This window comes from Centrocercus urophasianus, unplaced genomic scaffold, assembly GCF_019232065.1.
Source record: "Centrocercus urophasianus isolate 14NV4802_14NV808 unplaced genomic scaffold, USGS_Curo_1.0 seq_15, whole genome shotgun sequence".
NCBI lineage: Eukaryota > Metazoa > Chordata > Aves > Galliformes > Phasianidae > Centrocercus > Centrocercus urophasianus.
Window position 1 is genome coordinate 22,800,205 of NW_024884697.1, and position 20,238 is coordinate 22,820,442.

The 20,238-nt window shown below is 36.1% G+C and overlaps 1 protein-coding gene across 1 annotated transcript in view; it reads left to right on the forward strand.

Moving 5' to 3' along the window:
- The window catches only part of CTTNBP2 (cortactin binding protein 2), a 77,767-nt gene that overhangs the window by 10,203 nt on the left and 47,326 nt on the right, over positions 1–20,238 (forward strand). Inside the window, 1 exon segment of the mRNA XM_042816120.1 lies at positions 41–148. Coding sequence (XP_042672054.1) covers positions 41–148 — 108 coding nt within the window.

Consider the following 20,238-nt stretch of genomic DNA (forward strand, 5'->3'; position numbering starts at 1 on the left):
CCTTTATTTAGTGTATTCATCAGTGTTTTGTTTCTTCCAGAAAAGAGAGTTTGATGTGGATAACTTGAGCAAGCCGGAGTTGCGGATGCTTTTGAGTATAATGGAAGGAGAACTGGAAGCACGAGACCTTGTAATTGAAGCTTTGCGGGTGAGTTGCTGGGTTATTGTGACTGCTTGTTTGGTTTTGTTTTTAACATTCTCTTTTGTCACTTCCTTTGTACTTGGCATAGAGTGTTATTAGTGGAAGAATAAATTCTGGTGTTTAAGTTATAGGTTGACTAAATTTCAATAATAGCAAATATGTTCTTGTTTAATAATTGTCATTCAGTAACTCTATGTAATTTTGTTGTAAAATGCCCACAAAGTTTCGGAGAAAGAAGTACAAAAATGGCAAAATGACTTGCTTTTTACTTTCTGTTATACTGTAGAATCTATTATTTGCAAGATGGAGGAGTAACTTCAAAGGAGAATGTATTTGTTTTCTGTAAGATGGAAGGAGGAACAAAATAGAATGGTTATGTCCAACTAGGGAAATTTCCGTTTTTCTTTTATTTTCTTTTTTTTTAAAAAAGCAAATTATGTGATATTCTGACAGCACTCATGGGTATTTGATTTTATTTTAATCTTTTTTCTTTTTTTCTTTTTTTTTTTTTTTCTGTGCTATGCACATGGGTTTGATTTCTATTTTGGCAGGTTTCAGTCTGAAAGTTGACTGGTGATGTACAAACAAAACTGTATTTTAATAAGATGATACATTTTTCTGGCTGTAACAAATCCAAATTTTATTCTGTTCTGGATCAATTTAAATAGAGCTGCTAAACAGGCTGCAGGTTTTTGGGGAAAACAATCTTACATGGTCTGAAAATATTTGCAGCTTCACAGTCAGATACAGACAAATTTTATCCTTTAAAGTTTCTTAAAGCAAAAAGTCGATGTATCAAAATATATTAATGCTAAAGATTAGTAGTACATGTAATCATTATCAGGCAATGTGCAAATATTTTTCATTGGTAATGTCTCAGTAACAATTGTAAATGCATTTTTATTCAATTTTTAATTTGTTTTGTGATGACTTGACATCATTATGCAAAGTGAGCTTTAAAGAATCTGTCAGTGATGCACCTGCATTAATAACTAAACATTTTGTAAGTATAAAACCTCTTTATTGTAAAATACAGTTTTCATTTTGTAGTGAAAATAAGATGGTGAAATCAATATGATTCTGGGGGATTGCTGCACCTTGAAGTCGTGTGTTTGGCTTTCAGGTATATAAGTACACTGACATGTATTGCCTTTTCATCTAGCCACTTTACAATTTCACGTCTCATTTGCCCAGACAAGGACCTTTTATTTTCTCTGACTACCAGCTAAGATTCTGTAAAAGGGGGAACAATGTGCACAGCCTCACTTGGAATCTGTTTTTTATTTGTTTGGGGTTTTTTTTGACTCTCTTAATTTTGCATGAACGTGAATGAAACATTCAGAAAAATTTCTTAAATACATGTTCATGGTCAAGCTACTGCACTGCATACCAAAGAGTGGATGTTTTGAGACTCGATTAAATTAAAAAATAAAATAAAAACACACACTGAATGAGAATAAGCACTAAAAATCCTCCATGGTGTGGCAAAGGAAAGGAATTCTACATTGGATTCCCATACACCTGCTGAAATGAGTAGTGTGTCAGTATGTGTACGGCATTTTTACCTGACCAATACAGGTCAGCATAAAAACTGCTTCATTTCATGTATGCCATGGAGACATTGAAAGGTGGTGGGATTTTTTTCTTGGTGATTTTGGGTTTTTTTGTCTCTCATTCTTTTGCACCTCGATCCATGTATTTTTCTAGTAAAATCCTCTAAATAAAATCCACATGGAACTCATTCTTCCAGGCAGTTTGCCTGGTTAACTATACCAGTACTGAGAAACTTGGAAATTGTACCTGCTGAGGAACTGTATCCTGATATCTTGGAATATGATACTTGGGGATCTTCTGGCTTCTTGCGAATCAGTTACCACAGGTCAGCAGTATTAGTGGCTGAAGCCTCTAAGCAACCTACAAAATAAGCTACCAGGTAGCCAGATATAGATCTTTTTAGGAGATAAATAACGAGATAATCCCTTTGGAGTCATTTTGAATTTGATAGTGACTTCATATGCTCATCTGTCAAAATGTACCCTGCTTCATGTATCCTTACAGCCACGAGGAAATGGAAATGACCTCTTATGTTACTATTTCAAAAGCTGATCAAGATCTTTTTTGAAAAGCTAGGGCCCTGTGGGAGCAGGTTTGTTTTTCTGATTTATGTTTGGTTTTTTAATCCCAGTGCAAGGCTGTTTCGAAGCCTAATTTTTTTGATGGGTCAGAACCTGCTGATTTTCAAGCCACATACTAGGGAGCTGTCTTCTTAGTGATTTTATTGACAGTTTTTAATTGCTCTTATGTGTACTCTTACTAGATCATTTTATATGTTCCTGATCTTTTTCTAAGACTGAAGAGACAGATATTTTAATCTGATAGAAAGTTAGTGTTCATCCTTATGGCTGTCATCTCAGATTTTTCTCTGTAATCACTGGAGTATAAATATGTCATTGTTAAAAGTACATACCCTTATATGTACTCATTTTGTAGGGTTTAACCGAGCATTTGTGCACTTTGTGCAGTAAATAGTACTTATGTACCTATTGAAAATATCTCTCCTGGAAAATTCCTGGCATTAAAATGAAGTAATCTTGACTGACGACAAAAGAACTGATAGCTCTGAGTATAATTAAAAGATTGACTCATGTAGTGTTAGTAACCTTCATCTGCCACGCTTCCCATTGTAGGACTTGTTTGATGCATGTCTCTTAGTCTGCCCTTTTCCCACTCATTCTATACATTCTTATGCTGACTTCTCTTGTTTTCTGCTTTCCTAATTTTGTCTGAAACCCTATTTCATGCTTTACTGAAGGTGTGAGACTGACCTAATGTGCTCTTTCCATCAGACCAGTTGCGTTTAAAATAAATTTAAAAGTATAGAAGAAAAAAAAATTAAACCACTCACCTTCAACATCCATAAGTGAGATTTCTTTTCAGGTTCTTAGAAGAACACAGCACCAAATGATTTTTCTCTTGATTGTTGTGATAAAACACATATACCAACACCTTATCCTCTGTACTCATTGCTTAAGTGGAACAGAGATTTCTTTCAGAATTAAGGAGTGGGAACTAGGGAGCAGAAAAAACATTCTTGGATAAGACACGGGATTGGAATTCATGCCTTGTTCTGTATTTTTTGTGGTTGTTTGTTTTTTCTTCAATCTTGCTCACACATTATGGAGTTATCTCTTAGGTCTATTTTTAAGTCTCGTTTTAAATGATTTTTTTTTTTGGCTTATTTTGGAAATTTGTTTTTCAAGATTATAGTCCAGTGCATATTGCTCTGCTGTAACCATGGGATTTGCTTGTGTGGGTTTTGATGGATTAAGCAGAAAACATTTGATGTCTTTGTGAACTGAGCCAGTCACATATGGAGCAAGCTCTACTATTTCATAGCACACGGAAATCTGAAATTATAATCTGCTGTGTTTTCGTATCTTCTGAGACTTTTTTCTTTTTTTAATTATTATTTTTGACTCTCATTTAAAAATAGCTGTATAATTATGTATGGCTTGAAAAGTTGGTGAAAGAAATGATACTGAAGTGATAGTCTGTAGCAGTTGTTTCTGCTGTAGCATTTCTGAAAGGCAGAATGTACTACCTTTGGGTCCTTCTCTTTTGACTGCCGTTTGCATAATTCACTGTATCACAAACAGATTTGCATTTTGTGAGTATCTATTTGACCTCCTGCTGGTGTGAGTAAGCATCTGAGAAAATGTTTACTAGCTCCTCAGTTATACCTTCTGTTTAGGATGCTGCATAGCTTTTTCTGCTTGTTTTAGAAGTTTTCAAAAAGGTGTAACGTAAAGAAAACAAAGGAAAAAGGATTCAGAGCTTGTTACCTTACTGTTAAAAATAGAAGGAGGGAATTTTAACTCCCCACAGGAGATTGTTTCTATGCAGTGTCCATTCTGGCCATCTTGTGAAATAAAAATTAAAAGTGAGAAAGGCCAACAGTTTGGGATCATGGGAAGAAGTCTTATGAAATTATCTGGTCATCTCATGGGGAATAATAATAAATTCCATTAGGAAGGTTAATACTGTTGATATGATAGATTTCATTAAAGCACTTGAATTTGTGCCGTGTGATAACTTAAAGAGAACCAAACCCAAGGCATCGCATGTAATAATTAACTGCTTTTATCGCGTCTTTGTGCATCGCATATTGTAGAGTTGCCATTGTTTTTTATATGAAAGTTTTCATATCTTGAAGTCTCAGTTGAAATGAAAATAAGACTTCAAATTCGAACTGTATTCATAAGAAATATGACATCTTTCTATGTCTGTGTTTTCACAATACACTGTTCTTTTATAATCTGTACAACTGCAGATGCAAAATGATGCAGAGCATTCCTATTTCTTAAAAAAGGCTGTTGTTGCACTTGGTCAGGTGGGAAGCATTATTTAGCTGGCTCGATGTCTCCTGTTCTTGCTTAATAAGGCAGTTTGCTGCTTTGATATAAGCAGAGAAAAAAGGAGGGTTTTTTTGAACCCTGTTTTTATTCTAAGGAATGTTGACTCTGAAAGTTGCAACTGAGAGAAGTTCAGATTTGAAAGAAAGTACAATAGTTATCATCTAACTCAGTTTAAGTTGCTGGGCAAGCTCAGCTGTGGGAGGACCTGCATCCTTGGAACAGCAGACTTTTGTGACACTTAGGGTCAAATTTCCAGATTTGTTCTCCAAGTGAACAGTTAATTTGGGGTGGAGGTCAGCATCACTATTCACCTCAAGGAAGGTGATCTTCCTGTAAATCTCTCTAATTAGCCCTCTGGCTTTGTAATAACTACTACACTGAATGACTTGAGGTAGTTTTGAATTTGTAATTTCTTTGTTTAGTAGATCTGTGAGGAGGATCATAGCACAATGAAATCTCAGGTCAGATTAAGTTTTAAATCATTGAAGTTGTTTTCATTAATAAGAAATAGCACTGTTTAATAGCTATTGGGAATGCATATAGTTTAAGAAAAAAAAAAAGAGACTAGCTTCTTTCTTTCATTTTTGTCACTTATCCAAATTAACCCCCTATAATGAGGATAACAGAGACAATATATTGCTAATGCAAAAGTAATGTGGCCACATACATTCAAAGCACGGCACTGATCATGCACATGACCAAAAATACAGTTGTTTTTTTTTCCTTTAGCCATGAAAAGGTTACTGTATCAGCCTGCATTTTTTAAGTGCTTGTGATAAATTGAAGTGATTAGCTGTTAAGGATGGAATTGTAAAGTCTAAATAATGCTTTTGATGGTGATTTTCTCATTGAAGTTAAATCACTAGTAGTTTATTTTTCTTCTGAAAATTTAGTACTGTTCATAGTTGAGATTTTTGTTTGTTATTCTTTTCTTTTATTTGCATGTGTAAATTTCATGAGATGGTGAATTGTAAAATGAAAATTTGTGTTGTATTTGCTTCTGTGATACACCTTAATTAACAAGATTTAAAAAAAAAAAAAAAAAAAAAAAGACAATTTTTACCATAATATATATTTATATTTTTTTTTTTTTTGGGGGGGGAATATAACTAATAATTAAAAATAATTAAATAATTATGTAATAATTAAAATTATAAAATAATTATTAATAATTTTTTTTAAAAAAAAGAATCATCAATACCAACAACAGATAAATTCAGAGATAAATTCAGTTTAATTAAAGATGACATTTCTATGGAGCAGTGTGTTTTTCCTGAGCTTAAGCAAGCACCAAATCAGCAGTTGCTGTGGATGTGATGGCAGGATCAAGAAGAGGGGGATGGGAATGGCAAAGTGAATTTGACTTTAGGTTTTTTTTCTGTGTTATAAACCCCAGAGTGTTTTTTACCATGGCTTCCTAAGTCAGGAAAGCTTATATTCTGTTTACAGATTTGTTAAATCTTAAGAACTGGGTAGTTTCTTAAAAACAAGCAGGTGGATTAGAGAAGTCATACAGTTGCCATGCCTGGGCTAAAGGAAGGGTGCAGATTTGTGTAAGAGGAGTGTCTGTGTGCTATTGGGCACCATATGTGAAGAATAGAACAGAAAGTTAAGGAAAATTTGACTTAAATTCTCTGAGCAGCTACATTAAAGCTACATTACCTAAAACTTATTAAAAAAAAAAAAAAAAAAAAAAAGGGTGAAAAAATGTGCAATGGGAGTTGATAGTACAGTCTGTCTTCCTAAATTTTAGTATTTTGACAGCCTGGTGGGCTAATCAGCAAAGTTGAAAATGAATCATATTTTCTTTTGGCAAAGTAGGAAATCCATATACAATAACTTCTGATTTCTGCTAGCAAGGCATCTGATTTCTTGAGGAACAGTTCTTGAATTTTGTGATGGAGGTGTGGATATTCATGCAATAAAATTGTTAGACCAAAAGACAGAAGCTAATGCGTCATGTAATAATATCTCATAGCCACAATTAAATTTAAGACCCGGTTTTATTAGCTTTACTTTAAACAGCTTACAGCCTAAAAAGACAAGGTTTTAAATTAAGGATAAAGAGCTTTTAACAGATATAGTGACTATTGAGTGCATTTTGCTCTCTGCGTGGATTACAAAATGTTTCTTTAATGTTGGTTATAAATAGTACATTGGATGCCAGTTTTCAGGTTCCAACTCTGCTATTAATCATTTAACACCCACTAAGACTGATATCAGCATTCAACTTCATGAGAAATTTGCTGGTTTTAAGGAAAGCTCAATAAAAAATGTTTTAATCCTTTTTAAAAGGATTATTTGTTTTGTAGTGGTTAGATTATTTTGTAAATGAATAACAAGCTGTAAAGAAAATACAAATAATTTAATTTCCAAGGCTATTATGGTATAATCCAACATTGCTTGAAAACTTTGCTCCCTTTTATATTAAAATGCGAAATAAAATAAATACCTCTCAAACTGAACACTCTTTTGTGGGGGTTGGTGTTCATTATAAGTCATAGAATCACAGAATGGTTTGGGTTGGAAGAGACCCTTCAGATCACCTAGTTCCAACCTCCTGCTATAGGCAGGGACACCTCCTTGCAGACCAGGTTGCTGAAAGCCCCATCCAGCCCGGCCTTGAGCACCTTTGGGGAGGTGGCATCCACAGCCTCACTGGGTAACTTGTTCCAGTGTCTCACTACTCTCACGGTAAAGAATTTCTTCCTATTATCTACTCTAAATCTACCTTCTTCCAGTTTAAAAGCATTTCCCCTTGTCCTGTTGCTACATGCCTTAATGAAAAGTCCCTTCCCAGTTTTCTTTTAAGCCCCCTTCAGGTACTGGAATGCTGCTATAAGGTTTCCGTAGAGTCTTCTCTAGTCTGAAAAGCCCCAACTCTCTCAGTCAGTCCTCATAGGGAAGGTGCTCCAGCCCTCTGATCATCTTCATGGCCCTCTCTGGACCCACTCCACCAGCTCTATGTCCTTGTTGCATTGGGGGCCCCAGAACTGGACACAGTACTTCAAGTGGGGTCTCATGAAAGCAGAGTAGAGGGGCAGAATCACCTCCCTCTTCCTGCTGGTCACACTTGTCTTGATGCAAACTAGAATGTAGTTGGCCTTCTGGGCTGTATGTGCTCACTGCTGGCTCGTGTTGAGCCTTTCATCAACTGATAGCTGCAAATCCTTCTCCTCAGGGCTGCTCTCAAGCCATTCTCCACCCAACCTGTATCTGTGCTTGGGATTGCTCTGACCCAGGTGTGGGACCTTGCGCTTACTCATTTTTAGGCCAGTTTTGCATGTGTGTACTCAGATGTGTGTGTGTGTGTGTGTGTATATGCATATCTGTGTGAGTTACTTGGATGTACCTTAGTATTAAGATCAAGAATGTACTTTTGGAGACATGCTCCTCCCCGTCTCTGACTTTGATTTGCCTCACAGGCTACCCTCAGACTGTCATCTTCTTTTGGATGAAACTTAAAAAGTCTATGTTAGAAGCACCCATAATCTTCTTCCACACAATGAGACCAGAGATGGTCCAGACTAAAACCTCCTTCCAAATGCATGGAGTATAGGCACCCTTAGCACCAATTGTATTGCTGTATGTACTTGTTCCTGTTGTGCTGCACTGCCTGCTGATTTAGGCAGTCATTGGATACCTCTGCATGCCTGTGTCATCTTGTATAAGTGTAGTAGAAAGTACATACTGTTGGGTCTAGATCAAACAAAACACATATCTCCCTGTATTCATTTTTTAAAAACAGAAATACCCCAACACATTCTACAATTGTGATTGAATTTAAGACAGATGAACCTTGCTTGTAAAACTGCCAGATGGGTCGTTGTAAAATGCTCTTCTGGAGTCTTTCTCCCCAGAGAGCAGAACACATTTTGTGCTCAAGCTAGTTTGATTTCAAGTCTGGAGCTGAGTATTGTGAAAGGCTGGAATTGATTAAGGAGTGAAACACATAGCTCTACTTTAATCTCAATGAAAATATCAGATATTTTGATAGAATTATCATGTGTAAATATTTCTGTACTACACTTGCTATAATTTAGGCATGCAATATCATGCCTAAATATCAAGCAATATTTTAAAAAATCTCACTGTATCACATTCTGTTTATCATGACAGAAGACCAGCAACTTTTTTTTTAGAAGATAACCTAGATTGATAATGAAAATTTGATATTTTAATTATGCAGGATGTTTGCATGCTCATGCATGGCTCTGCATGCCATTAATGAATGAGTTATTCCTGGGGGGAAGGAAAAATAAAATAAATAGGAAAAACCAAAACCTCAGCTAAATAATAAGCAGTTTTGGAAGAGGAGCTGTAGAAACTTGCAAGCTGTGCTTACGTAACTTGACCTGTCTGCTTCCTGGTAAGTTCTGTCTGGTAAAAGATCTTCCTTTACTTGGCCAACACAGAATTTGCCTATTGCATACAGAGGTTTTAATCAAGGTTTTTTGTTTTGCCAGGTAGAGCTTTTGCATCCTTTTTATGTTGTTATGTTATGCATTTTCTGATGGTATGATACTTCTTTTTACTTCTACACTGTAATTTAAATGTTAAAATAGAATTGTTAGTTGTGTTTAAAGTTTTTTATCCCAAACAGAAAGCCAGCAAGAGCTTTACTCTAAGGTCTAATGCTTCTAGATTGAATTTCAGGGTTGGAGAGGAAGAAGTCTGACGGCTGTGAGGAAAAAGGGGAATTAAGCTATGTATAGTTTGGTCATTCACAAGTAGACTGTAAAAATTACATTTACAGTGTGTGATCTGTCAAGGAAAGCTATGCTGCCTATAAATTATTGAGAACCTTACTTGCAGTAATTCTGCTGAGTTGTGAATTTAAAACTTCTGTAAGAATCTCATTGTTCTCCCATACCAAAGAATAGAGCTATATGCACACAGAAAGCAGCTTTAGGGGTTTCTGGCAGCAGTAAGACAGACTGTATTATAGCAGGTGTCTTTGAAAAGTGGTAATTAGCTAGAAGGAGGAGCAGAAGATGTTAAACTATATGTAACAAAGGTTACTGTTGTAGACAGTGTGATGGCAATCATAGGCCTTGGTGGCAGAAGTCAACTGTGAAAGAGAAGTTAGGTAACGTCTTGTTTGTACTGTTGTTTTTGTATGTTTGAATTTCTTTGCAAAAAATTAGTTTTTAGCTAAAGTTTAGGAGCTGATGATTTGCAGTTTGTGTCCTTACTCGTCTGATTGTAACTTTTAATTAGCAACCGTAATTGAAGTATTATTTTATTACCACAAGCAATTTCAAGTTGATATTAAGGAAACTATGAAGTATGAATAAACTTCAGGTAGGTTAATAGATGAAATTATTTTCAGTGCTTCATATAGAATGTTTTCTTTATTTGTGGCTCATTTAAAGTTTTAAAATAATGCAGCATGCTCTTTGTTCATGTATTTAAACAGCATTGTTAGAGACAACCTAAAAGGGTATTTACATCTTTCTTTCTTTAATCATGGGTTCTGTCTTGTATCTTTTTCAGTTTGTCTTATGTCAGCTAAATTTATTCTTTATGAAGCTACTTGACATGTTTAGTTACATTGCTTTACTGCCAAACATTTTTTGAAAATTGTGCTTTTCTACTAAGTCATAAAATCATAGAACGGCTTATGTTAGAAGGGATCTTAAAGATCATCTACTTCATCTGGGTTGTGCTGTGGGTAGGGTTACCAACCAGCAGATCAAGGCCCCATCCAACCAGGCCTTGAATGCCTCCAAGTATGGGGCATCCATGGCTTTTCTGGGAAACATTCCTGTGTCTGAATGAAGAATTTCCCCATAACATTTAACCTAAATTTCCCCTCTTTTATATCTGTTCCCCCTTGTCCTGTCATTATCTTCCCATGTAAAAAAAAATTGGTCTCCCTCCTGTTTATAAGCTGCTCTCAGGTACTGCAAGGCCCCAGTGAGGACTCCATGGCTGAAAATGGCTTTGCTATGTCTACTTTAAAGAAAGCAATCCATACTTCTTGAGATAGCAAATTCTTACTAGTTCAGGTAATGTGTAAAATGTTATCTTCTAAAATGTCTTTGTTTGTGTTTGGTTTTTGTTGTTGCTTAAAAAGGAAATCCTTATATCTTATTCTTGACATTGCCAGAGGCTGTTAGAACAGTTTAGAAACATTATTTATAGTATTGGTGGATTGACTTTATGTATTAATAACTTATGTCATAGATGAGATGTAAAGGATTTTGATTGCCCATCAATTTGTTTTTCTTATATCTAGTGGTTTTCTATATTAATAGCTCTGGAAGTCAGTGTAAATGATCAATAGTGAAGGCCTTTCTTTTCACGATAAAGGTATCAAGCAGATTTTCCTTAACAGCCCTATTTTATTTCGAAGGGAACCAAGAATAGAATAGAAAACTTCCAATAGAAGTTGGAAATGTAGCAGCTGCAGTTCCTTAGCTGATTAGCTTTGAGAGATTCTATATTTTTGATGCCTAAAAAGGCCTCTTCTTGAAGCTGTTGACAAAGTAAGCTTTTATTAGAGTTGCATTACTTCTTCTATTAGTTATTTGTTATTTGCCAAAGGGAGGTAGGAAGTACTGAAAACAAAACATTTGTTAAAGTATATTTGAACGCTCCTTTGTATGTGTTGATTGCCAAGCTTAAACTTCACTGCTCATGGAAATGCCTTTATTCCAGACTTTCTTAATAGGAGACCAGTGGTATGAAACTACTGTGAAATTGCTGGAAACTTTCCTTTCAGCAGTGACTCTTAAACTGATTATGTTCTCTTTTAGTTTTTGACATAAGATCTGAATATCTTTGTTGTTGTCAGAAATGTAACTACTAATGTAGTTGCATTTCCTTTCCTACTTGATTCCTCCTACTCCCATTTGATCTTCTTGTGTAATCCATCTTAAACTACTCTAGTAGATATGCATGCAGTATTTGTGAAAATAATGTTAAAAACCCTAGCATCGTGTTACTTCAACTATTTCTTGGTTTCTGTGATCTTTATAAATAATGCAGCTGTGACTTCATTGTTACAGTGACTTCCATGAAGTGTTTTATCTGGTTGCCATCATTACTCATGTTGCTGACAACCAGAAATGTAACTAGGGCATCCTATACATACTGTTATATTACCTGTAACTTTCTATTTTTAGTTAAGGAATGACAAATAGTGCAGTTCATTTTGTTGATGGTGGCACTGAGGTGCAACCTATACAGAATGCTGCTTTCCCTTTTTTGTGCATCTCACGCATCCTATTTTATTGCTTCTTCTGATTTTTGAAGATTGAGGTCTGTTCTTGGTTCTTCTGAATTAAGTTTATAAAAGTATTTCTGATATTAGTAATAAGAGATTTGACTGGTGTCATTTTCAAATATTCAGAAATATTTACATAACAGTGACTCATGTTTTGTTTCAGTCAATGTCCCCATGCCTTTCTCTTTCCTGCTCTGTTTAGGTGATGTTCTGGGCAGTGGGTCGTTCTCCCAGAAAGACATCTGTCCTAGCAGCTGTGGCAGAGTGCTGCAAGCACCTCGTGCGTGCTTTGTTACAACAGCCAGCATTCCATTTGCTCAGATAAATGGAAAATTTGAGAAAACAGAGCAACAGCCATTATAGAGAGTTCTCTATGAAATAGCAGAATACAATTCTAGCTAGTTAATGTGGAAATGTAAACTGCTATGTGGCAATTGTAAAATTGATAATTTGAAAGTAATGGTATCTGTGAAGAGAGTACGATCTTGAAATGTGCTGTGAAGTTCTTATAAGGGCCATAACATCCAGAATGCAGATGAGGATTCTGTTTACTTCAGTGTTCCATTCTAGAAAGTAAGTATATTTAGCTAGATATATTCATTCAGTCAGTCTCTTCTCCTCCAAGAACAGTAGCAAGAATATATTATCTCCAAGGAGTATTTTATATTACACTCAAAATTTTCCTTTCAAAATGAAAACTGGAAATCATTTGAAAGCTCTGAATTCTCTGCTTGTGTCTCAAATAATTCCTTATTGTTGAGATAGTAAGCACACTATTTCCTGACTTCTTCATTAATTAGTCTGGTATTCATATAGCAGCTAAAATGTTATCCCATATTACTGTAGGAGATTTTGATAATTTGAAAATATGAAAGCCCACGTTCTGTCAATGGAAAAAGAATTGCAGATTGATTTATTTATGTTTACAGTTTTTGTTAAATCTTCAGTACATTCTGCCTGTGGCTGAACTGCAAAAGCATTTAACCTATGTGTGGAAGTTAAAGTGTCCTTTTTGCTAGACATGGAGTTTCTTCAGTACTTCTGAAAAATGACTGTCAGATTTCCAGGCAGAGAATTATGAATTGAGTTGCATGAATTTGAACTGTAAAGTAGAATCTGTGAAGAGGTCTAGACAAAGCATTTGTTTAAAGTAACCAGAAAATTCAATTCTCTTCAAGATTCTACCAGGATGAAAATCTGTATTATTTTCAGAAATAACAAACATCTGGGTGGTTAAATAATCACAGTGTAGAACCGTGATACATCCTTACAAAATAGTGGCTATAACTTTCAAATGTTTAAGCATCAGACAACAAAGCTGTCATAAAATTGGCCTAATGTCATCTTTATGTAGAACATCTGGATGATTATTCTCAATTAAAGCCATATGTTGCACATGATTTGAGCTTTTTCTTCTTCCTTGTGTAGGAGCTCTGTACAAGGCCTGAGTTTCCCCTTTAACATTTGTAAAAAGTTAAGAATATTTTATGTTCACTATATATATTTTTTTCTCCGTTAGTACCAGTCTGTTAGTAACTGATCTTAGCTTTGGAATATATGGCCTTTATATTTTTTAGATCCTTTTTTTTTCTTTTTCTTTTTTTTTCGCCAACCTCAAAATGGGAGTTTTTATGACTCTAAGGGGGAAAACTAGAGAAGAAGATTTGAAAGCATATTTCAATCTATCCTGTCTTTATTATATTTCCTGGAGGTTTTTGACAGGTAATGTGGGAAAGGGGAAGTCTGTTGTGCTACTTAGCAATACTAGGGTAATAATAAATTGGTGATATTAGGTGAAATTCTTTTCTTATGGAATCAGGCTTGATCTTTGCTGTGTAATTCTTTAGTGCTGTCTGTTATACTGTAAGGCTAATATTGTTTAACTTTTTATTAAATGTCTTTCCTCCTGTACACAGAGAGACTTCAGTAAGAACTGATATTGTTTAAAAAAATTGTAACTTTATTAAGTCCACTTTTGAGTGCAGAAGAAAGGAAGGAATTGTACAGCTTTTTGTGAACTACTTTAGTATGTGACTGTTTGCCATGAAACTGAGAAATTTTGCTTTGCTGTTCTCATCAGCTTCTAGGTAAGATCTGACTTTGTGTGCCTTAAAGTGATGTTTTTGTGTATTTTCTTGAATGGAGATTACTAAGGATAGCCTCGTAAAACAACGTATATTCATGAATTTTCAGAGTAAAAAAAAAAAAAAAAAACCACCTAAAAACAAGCTTAGATTTCGAGCTATGTGATTCTGACAGAAAGAGACACTTCGCAAGTTATACATTTTCAGGGAGTTCTGTGAACTGTTGTGAATGAGAGAATAGTGCAACTTTTGGCTGTTACTGATGTTGCAGTGGCTTATGCTCTGGGTAACTTTTCTTGAAAAACTACGATATTTCCACTTTGATACATTCTCATTCATGGTGGAGAGTTTCTCTGATACATTTGCGTGGTTGTGATTAGACAGGCTTTGGCTGTCATGCAACACTGCTATAAGGTAGTTTTCAATGCTTCTTAAGGTTATGTATGCCTTATATTAAAAATGACTGGCGAGGTCTGTTTTCTTTAACACTTCTTGTCTTATATTCTTTTGTATTCTGATCAGTGAGCTGTGGAGAGCTTTTTTTGTTTTTTATAGTATGAAGAAGTTCTATCCGTCCATTAGGCCATAAACAACCTATATGTTGATTTTATTTAACCTTCTTAATTTTGACATATTATTTCTCAATTCCTTTTAATGTTTTCACCCTTTTTGAAGTAGCAGCCTGTTAGATCATCATCAAGAGAGTTTCCATTTTTTCAGCCTCATTAACATCCTAAAAGTTTACACGCAAATTCTTCTCTTATAGTATTTGATTTACTACTGAAAACAGATTGAATACATTCATCGAATGCTTTTGACATAAAATTCAATTTGTTAAAATGTAACTTACTTTTAGACTTTGCATAAATATGAGTATCACAGTGATGAAGAAAGGAAGCTAAGGTTTCTTACTGTCATAGTTAAGTTCTAAGGAGTAGCTGAGCATCATGTAAGTAGTCGTTGACAAAAATCAGGCAGCAGGATACTCAATCTTCAGTAGGCAGTGACATCTGCATTTACATTTTAAGTTTGCTCTGCAAAACATTTTATCTATCTCAAAATTCATATTTCAAAGTAGCTCCTGTGATACTTTGAAAACATTCACTTGTGCCTGCATAAAAAAGCCTCCATGCCTTCATTCTTAATTAATCATAGTATGACATACTTTCTAATGAGTGTATATTCATTGATAATTCTATTTTGCTTAAACAAGTACTTCCAGCAACAACAGTACCACCGAATAAGACTTATAAATATGTTGTTTCAACCGCTTTCCTCCTTTCAGAAGTCTGTTATCTTTTCAATTTTGTTTAGAAACCAGAGTTTACCTCTCTTTAATGTAACATGTAAAATAAGCTTTTACTGCCTCCTAGTTAGCATTAGAAGACTTCTTGCCACTTCCTATTACATATGTCAGAAGAAGATATTAGTATTAACCTATCAACATCTGCTGAAACAATTTTAGTGTATGTGGAAAAGGAAATTAATCAGAGGAACAAATGCTCTTGAAAGGAAGGAAATTTTGTATAAGGGTTCTGGAGCAGCCTTAATTCAGTTCCATTGTTCCACAGCAGTGTAGGACATGCAGTCCCATTTTTGATGTTTATCACCAGTTGCTGCATGGAAGACTTGGACTTGCTGAGCTTTTATCTTGGCAGATAAATGAAGAGGAGACTCTGAAATGTGTTGGGTACAAATTGCAGCGTTAACCTTAAAAGTGCTATTGCTTACATATTCTGCTATGATTGTGAAAACTTGTTTCAGGAAATGTGTGCAATTAATATCAATTTAGATTATTACTGGAAAAAAAAGTTAACAATATAGTTTATACTGTGTGATTAATTTTTGATTTTTTCTCATTGGGCTTATTTGTTGCTTATATTTTACTTGATCTTATTTGGGATTGTTTTTTTTTTTCTTTTGTTCTGCCTTTTGCTTTAGTTCCACAGCAAGGCAGATATTGTTTGAAGGTCTTGCTTGCTCCCTTGTATTCATGTTTAAACAACAGGGAATTGGAATAAGCTAAGTTGGAAGCTGCTTTGAGAGATCGCTTTATTCACTCTTCAAGCAGGATTAATAAGGATCATGCTGCTCAGTGACTTGTCCAATCTAACCCTGGAAATCTCTCATTGATAGCATTGGTAGGCTATACATTCTCCCTCAGCAACTCGTTCCAGTGCCTATCTGATCTCACTGAGAATAATTTGTGTTCCACCAGAACTCCCCTCTGTACGCCACAGGAGGATTGCTACTTGTCTTTTCAGCATGCAGACCTCTAACATGAATTTCCACGGCCGTCTCTGTTTTATACCAGAGAGTCCTATTTCTGCTTGGCCCTCCATCATAGAGAAGCCATCCTGTACCTTTGATCATTTTCCTTTCTGAAGTTTTTCAGGTCTGCTTTGTTTTTATGAATGTAAATTAGTGCTCTGCCCTTTATGTAGCATACAACTATAGGCTAGCCTTGTCCACAGAGAACTTCAGGCTCCTGTTCTGTAAGTGGTAGCTGCAGTCTTATTTTAGTCTCCCTCCTTGCTTCAAATCTTGTGTAAGGATTTAAAATTTGTGTATAAATATGTTGTTCTTACTGGGCTGAATTTGAAAGCTGTTGTAATTCTGTCTTTTACCCTACTGCAATAGAGAATTTAATTAATTAGCCATATAAAGTTGTTGGATTTTATCTGTTTTTAGATATGCTTACCTCCATTTCATTAGCAGTTCTCCAGTTTTCTACTGGAGGATTTGTCTTAAGTAATAATTTTATGAAACGGTGGCATATGCTGCAAAACTGTTATTTCCTACAGACATCTTAATGTACAGTTAGATATTTTTAATCTCAGTTCTGTAATTAATAAACTAGTTGATGTGCAGGAGAAAAAGGCTGACAGCTTATAAATTCATATAGCACCTCTCAAGATACAGCAGTTGTGATTACCTGCTATAGTGGATGCATATTTTTCTGGTTTTGAAAATCTTCTGTTTGAAAATACATTCAGTTAATTGTTTGCAAGTAGACATTTCAAATATTATTTTCTCTATATATTGCTGTGCAATTTAAGTTAATGACAGACACTGCTAATGCTGTTCTAGCACAGACACCAAATTATGCAGAGACTACTTTAAAGGATTAATGACCCATGTGACATCAGGCTGCACATTCCCCAGATAACGAGTGCCATCAAAAGCAGATATCCTGGTATTGCTATGAGCTGTTATGACATTAAAATCAATGCTGAAAGATGTAAGAGAATTTTCTGGTTTTACTATTTCTGTTTCTCCTGTGTATTGGTGAAGTGCAAAGGGACAGAGCTATCATAAGCTAAAGGAATACAGTGCAAAAATATTATGATTATACAAATCCATCGTTATTTCCGTCAAGGATTGTTTTGTTTTTAGCTTCAAGTATTCTGATTCTCTCCTTTCTAATCTGTTCTCCCTAATTTGCTACTGCAGTTCAACATGCCTTGGCACAACTGTTTGTCAGCTGCGCTGTGAAGGAAATTGTGGGGTGGATCCTGCTGAAAAATTGTTTAAGAAAAGAAAGTAGTTTGTGTCTCTCCCTCAGTTTCTTATCAGTGCTGTCCTACAGGGAGCTTTCCCAGGACCAGCGAGTGGCTGCTGTGTGACAACAGAAAGTGGACAAAGGAGGATGTCAGTACTCTGCTGTTGCTGTGGAAGCAGAGCCGCATGGAGTCAAAAAACACCGACATTTTTATGATGTATTTCATTCATATACCAGAAGTTCTGGTCTTAGATGTGCCCAAAGATTCTGCCACATTGGCTAATCGTCTGGCTCCAGCATTCACAAATTAGCTGTTTTTACATCAGAGATCTCTTAGAGTAAGATGGAATAGGTATACCTCAGACAATGTTATACAGAAAACATTTTATTTCCTCAGAAAATTGATGATTTTTACTCTAAAGAATGCCAGCAAGGATAATAAGTGAACATGGCACTTCCTTCTGCACGAAAACATTTGTACCCATTTGAAATTGTGTTTTAGATATTGTACTGGTGATTGTGTTCCAGCCTGCTGCTCTCTTTCCAGTTTAAGGTTCTCCTTTATGCAGACAAGTATGGAAGTGGAATGAGTTTCAACAAGGCCAAATGCCGGGTCCTGCACTTTGGCTACAACAACCCCAGGCGACGCTACAGGCTTGGGGCGGTGTGGCTGGAGGACTGCATAGAGGAAATGGACCTGGGGGTATTGATTGATGCTGGGCTGAACGTGAGCCAGCAGTGTGCCCAGGTGGCCAAGAAGGCCAATGGCATCCTGGCTTGCATCAGAAACAGCGTTGCAAGCAGGAGCAGAGAGGTGATTGTTCCCCTGTATTCAGCACTGGTGAGGCCGCACCTCAAGTACTGTGTCCAGTTTTGGGCCCCTCACTGCAAGAAAGATATTGAGGCCCTGGAACGTGTTCAAAGGAGGGCAACAAAGCTGGTGAGGGGTCTGGAACACAGGCCATATGAGGAGAGGCTGAAGGAGCTGGGAATGTTCAGCGTGGAGAAGAGGAGGCTCAGGGGAGACCTCATTCCTCTCTGTAACTTCCTGAAGGGAGGTTGTAGTGAGCTGGGGGTCGGCCTCTTCTCTCATGTCATTAGTGATAGGACCAGAGGGAATGGCTTCAAGCTACGGCAGGGGAGTTTCAGGCTGGACATTAGGAAGTATTACTTTTCAGAAAGGGTGGTCAGGCACTGGAATGGACTGCCCAGGGAGGTGGTGGAGTCACCGAGCCTGGGGGTGTTCAAGGAAAGGCTGGATGTTGTGTTGAGGGACATGGTTTAGTGGGAGCTGTTGGGAATAGGTGAACGGTTGGACTGGATGATCTTTTAGGTCTTTTCCAACCTTGGTGATTCTATGATTCTATGAAGTGGTATTCTTTGCCTAAGTCACACCGGTCTCATACTTCTCAAAGCTTAAAAGTGGCCCTAAAGAAAAGGACCATGGATGTTATGTCTGGGAAGGAACATGCTCTGTTCTGTTCCTGTTTCTTAGGGTTTTTTGTTGTTGTTCTTCTGTTTTGTTTTGTTTTGTTTTTCAATGTGCTCAAGCAAGTATTAATGTATATTTGCCACTGCAGGAGCCTGGAAACATTTCTGGGAGCTAACAGCAGATGTATGTTAAAATGTTAGCAGTTCTCTGTCTGTGCTCAACGCTGTGATTTCTGGAAGACTGTAATTACAGGTGAATGCCCAGTGATTTGGCAAAGTTTCACGAAGTTCTGAAGTTTATTTCAAAATATCCTGGATGCCTTTTCTTTTGAAATGTTTTGTTATTAACTTAAAGTAAACTTTCAGCAACTTGCAAATCATGTAAATCATAATGTTGAGATCATTATAGGTATTGATGTATAGGAAAAGCTGTGATGCTTTCCCTCTTAATAGAAGTGCATTATTTATGTTTGTTCGTCTGAACTTATGTCCATCATTTTGATGAAGCAGCAATTTATTATATTAAACATTTAATATTAATATGCATGCACTTAAATTTGACAAGTATAGATCTTAGAACCGTCGAATGGTTTTGTTGTAATGGACCTGTAAAGATCATGTAGCCCAACAGCCGTGCCGTGAGCAGGGACATCGCTCACTGGGTCAGTTTGCCCATAGGCTGAACCAACCAGGCTGCAAACACTTTCGGGAATGGGTCATCTGAGCAGCCCGTGCCAGTGTCCCACTATCCTCAAAGTGAAGAATTTCTTCTTAATGCCAAATCTAAGTCTACCCAATTCCTGATATTCTTCACCATTTGCATGTCAGTAGGGTATATGAGAAGCCACTAAGAAAGTGGCTACTGTGATTCAGGAGAAATTGTAACAGTGTGATTTACAGGATTTTGTGTTGACGTCTTCCTGTTTAAAAATAAATCGACAACAAAACACCACATCTCATCTGAGTTGTATGAAAAGGTACACTTTTTTTTTTTTTTTTTTTTTTTTTTGCTGCTGTTAGAGGTTTTTCAATTAAAAAGCCAGTTAGCAGGAAAGGAAAGTAGATGATCTGAGTAAAGTTTTCGGTTTAAGTGAAAGCTAACAGACATTTTAATTTTCCTGTCAGACTGTTGAATTTCATAACCTTTTCTCTTAGGATGTATGAGCAGTTGAATATGTTTTGAAAGCAGAAAATGTATTAAGAATATTTTTAAAACTGCCCTTGGTGCAGAATATTCATTTACTGTTTTGCAGCTTCTGCTGTGGCAGTGGTAGAGTGCCATGTCTTGTGAGAGCCTCTGATGCTTTGGTATACTTCTAGTGTCTTGGCAGCCTCATTCGATGTTTTGACATTCTTTACTCGGTGTTTTCCTTTATGGTGTGTTTCTTTTCCTTTTCCTTTTTTCCTTTTCCTTTTTTCCTTTTCCTTTTTTC